This window comes from Merops nubicus, unplaced genomic scaffold (assembly GCF_000691845.1).
Source record: "Merops nubicus isolate BGI_N331 unplaced genomic scaffold, ASM69184v1 scaffold21299, whole genome shotgun sequence".
NCBI lineage: Eukaryota > Metazoa > Chordata > Aves > Coraciiformes > Meropidae > Merops > Merops nubicus.
The window spans coordinates 10,096-15,554 of record NW_008631924.1 but is presented as its reverse complement, the minus strand read 5'-3'; the positions used below and the strand labels follow the sequence as shown (position 1 = coordinate 15,554).

Genomic DNA, 5,459 nt, shown 5'->3' with positions numbered 1-5,459 from the left:
GAACCCACTACTTTTCCTTTAACATAATGCTTGGGACTTTGCCATCGTGTCTGATGGCTGGATGGATGCTGACCTAGTGCATCAATGTTTTTGCAGCTTCAGCAGCAGCAGAACAGGTTAATGAAAATTAACCACGACCTGCGGCACAGGATCACTGTGGTTGAGGCTCAGGGGAAGGCGCTGATCGAGCAGAAGGTGGAGTTAGAAGCTTATCTGCAAACCAAGGAGCAGGAGATGGGCAACCTGCGAGCAGAGCTGGGGAAACTGAGAGAAAAACTGCAGGGTGAGGACAGCCAAAATGGGGAGGAAGTGAAGGTAAGAAGCACTTCATAAATCATTTTTTAAACAGCCTTTTAAAAAGCTTTAGAATTCATACCAAGTGTCTCTTCTTTGGATAAATGTGATTGATACACACCAGAGGCAACGGTGGGACTTGAGGACAGCATCTTGTGTTCAGGTGTGACATACAGAGAGCATCATCACTCTGCACTGGGGTTGGAAAGGCCCTGTTAGGGTGGATGATGACCCAGTGGAACAGTCCTCTCCTTCTTAAAGGAGGGAGCTGATCTCACTAGAGGGGGAGTTGGCAGTGTGCATTGTAGAACAGCTCTCCCCTTAGACTTAGCTGCCCATCCTGTGTCCTACAGGGATTGTAACCTTTGGGTCATGTGCTTGGCTGCAGAATTCACCAGATACCACAACAAATCACTGCTTTAAAAGAAAGTGTTCTATTAAAAACATTGTGAGGCAATCCAAAATTGCTGGAGTATCAGCTGTTAGTTTGTATTGGGGGCACACGGTGTTTTGGCAGAGAGGTATTAGTATGTTTGGCTTCATTTTGTTTGTACACATCCACCCCTCACCCCAAAAGAAAACAAACCAATCACTTAAACAGTCTGGCTTTTCCAGAAGATAAACAGCTGAGAAGGAGCTTAAGCTTTGCTCAGCAGGCAAATATGGAAGCCCCAATGGGGCTGAAGTGCAACGCACTACGGTGGTGATGGCATGTGAACCACAGCAGAAAAGGAGCTGTGTCAGAAGGGGTCCCAGAGGCAACACAGAACTCGACATGCTTGGTCCTCACAGTGCTTATGGCACTTCTGATCTCTCAGGACTAAGCTGGTTTTTTTGCTACCAAATCAAGATATAAATATTTGAAGGCACCTTTTAAAGGAAGCAACTTCAGCCTTATTTCTGCTTTTGCTTCAGATTAGAGCTTGTGCAGTGAAGTGTTCCTAGCACAAACGTTCATGGAAGGCAAATGTTACTGCCTGCAGACTCAAGTACTTGCAGGAGCAGGCAAAGTGATGACCTGCAAATGGAGCTGGTGCTGAGCTCAGAGCAGTAGGAATGCAAGCTCGAGAGGAGCTTCCTGAGAAAAAGAGACATCTCTGATCTGCTGCACCCCTGAGTCCTCTATACAGCTCCTGTTATTTTAATTTGTGCATGTGACACTACTTCTGCCTCCCTAAAGCAAATGTGCTGTATTTCCCTTCCCCAGTGCTGCTCTTAGAAGAGTACAAAATAGAATAAGGGCTATTGTGATATGAAAGGACAGAGGAGCACTATCAGAGAGAGCTGCTTGGCTGGATGTGTTGGTAAGAGCTCCAGCACCAAGCAGCACTGTGAACACCTGACAGGCTGCAGCAGAGGGAAACATCCAATTCACTTGTAGTAGGCAGGAATATACATCTAGAGGAAGCAGAGGGCTGACAGGGTACCCTGGTCCCCCCTGGAATGTGACAGCCAGTGTTGTGTTGACATGTCACTGCTGAATTGGGCAAGCACTATATTAATAATGAAAAGGATGATTTCATTGCTGTTAATTCAGCCAGGACACCTGGGTTTGTAAAGGGGGCTGTGGAGCCCAGGCCTAGAGCCAGCAGGAGTGAAAGTGTCTTCAGTCTCTGGAGAGAAAGGATGCATTCTTTACCTCTCCCTAACTCATCAGTTCCATGGCAATGGAGCCTCTTCTAATTAGAGCTGTTCCCTGCTCTCTCTGCCAGGATGCTGGCTGGACAGGAATTCAGTAGGAAGCAGACAGCTAGAATAGCTGCGTGCTCTGGAATGGACGTTGCTTCTTGGCTTCAGTCAAGGACATTTGCACTGGCTACAGGCTGCTCAATCTTTGCTGATGTGGGCTGAATCTAGCAAAAATAGCTTATCTGGACAAAGGTATGGGGCAAATATACAACTGACCAAATAACCATCAGCTCAGACCCTCATCTAAAGGGGTGAAGAGGAAAGAAAAGTGCTTGGGTAATTTCCTTCGAACTTCTTGTTAGGTTGCATCAATCTTTACTTATTTATTGTAGTCTGTGTAAAGAAATGCATTTGGAGGAAAGGGGTGAATCAAACAAGAGGACAAGTGAGCATTGCTCTGCTGATTTGTCTTTGCAGGACAAGGACTGCAGTGCCTGCTCTAGAAATGGATATTGCACCAGCCTTAACCCAGCCAAGTTTAACCTGAAATCATATATCAATCAGTACCAAAATTGCCTCATAAGTACATGACCTCCAGAAATGGTAGGATCAGGCTTACAAAAAATGGACTCTAAGAACTTCAGTACTTAGCTCCTCAAATTTCCAGCTTGTATCCCAGCAAGGTGTCAGTGCAATGGAGGAGCTCTGAGACTCTGATCTCTGCATCCTATGAGGAGCACGGGTGGCTGACCTGCCTGCTGGCATCTCTGATTTCATGTGCTGGCCTCCAGGCAGTCCTTGCAAAAAGCATCACATTTCAAATGTACTTTACCACATTTCAAATGTACTTTGCAGGAACAGAGTGCCCTGAAATTATTTGTATTAGAAATCCTGAAGACCTCTAAAGGCTTGTAGCTGCTTTTCAGCATCTTGGGTCTGAGTACCCTTCCCCAAAGCTCGAGATTTCTTATTAACTGGCCCTCAGCTCTGTGCAGCCACTGAGTGGAACAACAGTAGAGCACCTGAACATGATGGTTTTCTGTGTGCTGTGTTTATACAGACCACATTTTCACAAGCAGTTACAGCCAAGTAGTTCTGTGCAAGTGCTAGAGTCTACCTGGGGGACAGGAACTGGCCCTGCAGGCTGGGAATCCACCCATGTGCCTGGAGTGCATGTTCTGGCTTGTTGGGTGCCACAGAAGCTGAGGGGTGGGAGATAAAATTCCTCCAAACTTCCAGTGAATTTGGTGGGAGGAAGAGACAAGGGTACAGATGTGTAAATGCCTCATATCCAGAATTCATCTGCAGTTTTCTGTCACTTTGTAGCTAGATCGTGGTGCTAATACCAACCCTGCTTTTTTAATAAAGATGTTAAGGGGATATAAACTTAAATCTCCATTTGGTGTGTTTACATCCAAAGGAGCCATCTCTTTGTGGGAGGAGCTGGAAGGAACTGTGACCTTTGCTATGTAGTTTATTTCACTGTATATATAAAAGGCTGGTGTTTGATTTACCCCATTTGTTAAAAGTATGAGTTCTGTAAACTGACCTGTGATCACAAATTGGACTGTACCTTTTCACTGGACTTTCTGGCAGGCTGAACTCCACAGGAATTTCTCCACAAAAAACCCCCAAACATATCACCTATAAGGTGGCTCAGGCTGGACCTTGTGTTCAGGCCTGCTAGAAACAATTGGTGTGGTTTTTTTTTCCAAAATTTGTAACTCTGAAAGATACCTGTGAGTACATGGCTTTGCCTGTAGTTCACAACACTCAGAGCTTCCTTGTTTGGGAGCTTCCCTCAAACACCAGGTGAAGAGAGAAAACAGAGCTAGGATCCCCTTTCAGAGGCCTGCCACCATCTCTCCAGTCTTGTGAGTGTCATTGGTCCACCTCTGCACAGGTAAGAACAGAGGGATCAGGTCGCTGAGCTATACTTGCTGACAATCTTTAACAGGAAATTGTACTTGGTTTTTCCTCTTAAAATTTCTGTGTTTCTCTTAAAAGAGGATTTAATAGTACTGAAAAGAAGAGGTTGGGAACTAGACTAAGTACTTCAGACTGCTCAGAGATGAATTTAATTCCTGCATTTCACTTCCTAGGCAGAACCAAACAATGATGACTGCCTCTCAGAATCAGAAAAAATGGCAATGGACTTAAAAGATCCAAATCGTCCAAGATTCACCTTGCAGGAGCTCCGGGACGTCCTTCATGAGAGGAATGAATTGAAATCTAAAGTGTTTTTACTTCAAGAAGAGCTTTTATATTACAAAAGGTAGGTTAGATCTCCTCTCCTGTTGCATTCCATACACAGAGGAGCCATAGGGCAGATGTAGAAACAAGAAATATGCTCTTCAATAGTGTTCAGCCAGTTTATATTTCTGAAAAGGCTTTGTCACAGTTTAGGGACCGTTTAGGGATTGCAAACATGTGGCTTTAGTTTGAATGTGGTGCCTCAAAACTGGGAAACACTATGTCCTTCCCTAACTCCCAGGTTCCCCTGATCTTAGAAAGATCACAATCCTCTAATACTGTTGACCTTCAAAAATGAGGATGAGTGGGTCTAAAATGAAAATTCTAGAACTTTTACTCAACACTTTCCTCTTCTCCCTCTCCTTGTCACAATGGGAAGGACATACTGAAAGGAGACCCAGTTCTGGGTGCTGGTCTTGGGTTGACAGAAAAATCTCACATTGATTTCAGTGAGCTTTGAACAGACCTTTTTACATTTCTTCATCAACAGTGCTACCTCAGGTTGAGTTTTAGAATTTAAAGTGCTTCTATGGCTTGGGAGGAGAACATTAATTATGTTTTCTTTCTTTCAAGTGAGGAAACAGAAGAAGAAACTAGATCCCCTCAACCTACCCCCATAATTCACTCCAAACCCCCAGCTCAGCCTGAATCTGGAATCAAACGACTGTAAGTAGCAGATTTTCTAAGTGTATTGGACATAGTCCAAATGTTTCTGTATTTATCCAAGTACTAAATGTTTCTTATGGTTAGGACAATTTTAAAGAATTTAAAAATTAAGATAACCACATCCCTCATGTATATGAGAGAGACGTCGAAGGAGCACTTGGCAGGCATCATGAAACAGCAGTTGGCTTGGGCCAAAACTTTTGCCTAGATCTGGGACAACTTTCAGTCTTGGATTATCTCCTGTGGTGCCTTTGCTCCCTGCGTGCAGAGAGTGACAGGGAGTCCAGCAGTCCTCCATGTGCTTGTGTTTGTGGGCCAGGCTGGTGTGCCCAAGAAGCCCACTCCTGTTCCCAATGTTTCCTTCTCAAGCCCACTATGCAGGCTAACCAAAGAGCATGTGTTGCAATGTTTTATTGTAGCCTGTATGAGCTGGTGAGCTCTTAAAACACAGACACCTGATCCTCCTAGAGAATTTTCTTGTCCAGGCTACATAGTCACACTCCAAAGGGAGATGCTGCTAATTGTGGTCTTGTCCAGAGCACTGTGCAGCCTGTCCTGTGTGCCCAAAAGTCAGTGCGGGATCTCAGTGTGCAAGGGCTGTGGGAACAATGTTCCTG

The 5,459-nt window shown here is 44.8% G+C and overlaps 1 protein-coding gene across 1 annotated transcript in view; it reads left to right on the top strand.

Annotated features, from left to right (window-relative positions):
• RILPL1 (Rab interacting lysosomal protein-like 1) overlaps positions 1-5,459 on the top strand; it is a gene marked incomplete at its 5' end in the record, with an annotated part of 19,186 nt that overhangs the window by 6,924 nt on the left and 6,803 nt on the right. Inside the window, 3 exons of the mRNA XM_008947768.1 lie at positions 97-315; positions 4,026-4,198; positions 4,750-4,842. Of these exons, the coding sequence (XP_008946016.1) occupies positions 97-315; positions 4,026-4,198; positions 4,750-4,842 (485 nt within the window). The remainder of the gene's footprint in view (positions 1-96; positions 316-4,025; positions 4,199-4,749; positions 4,843-5,459) is intronic.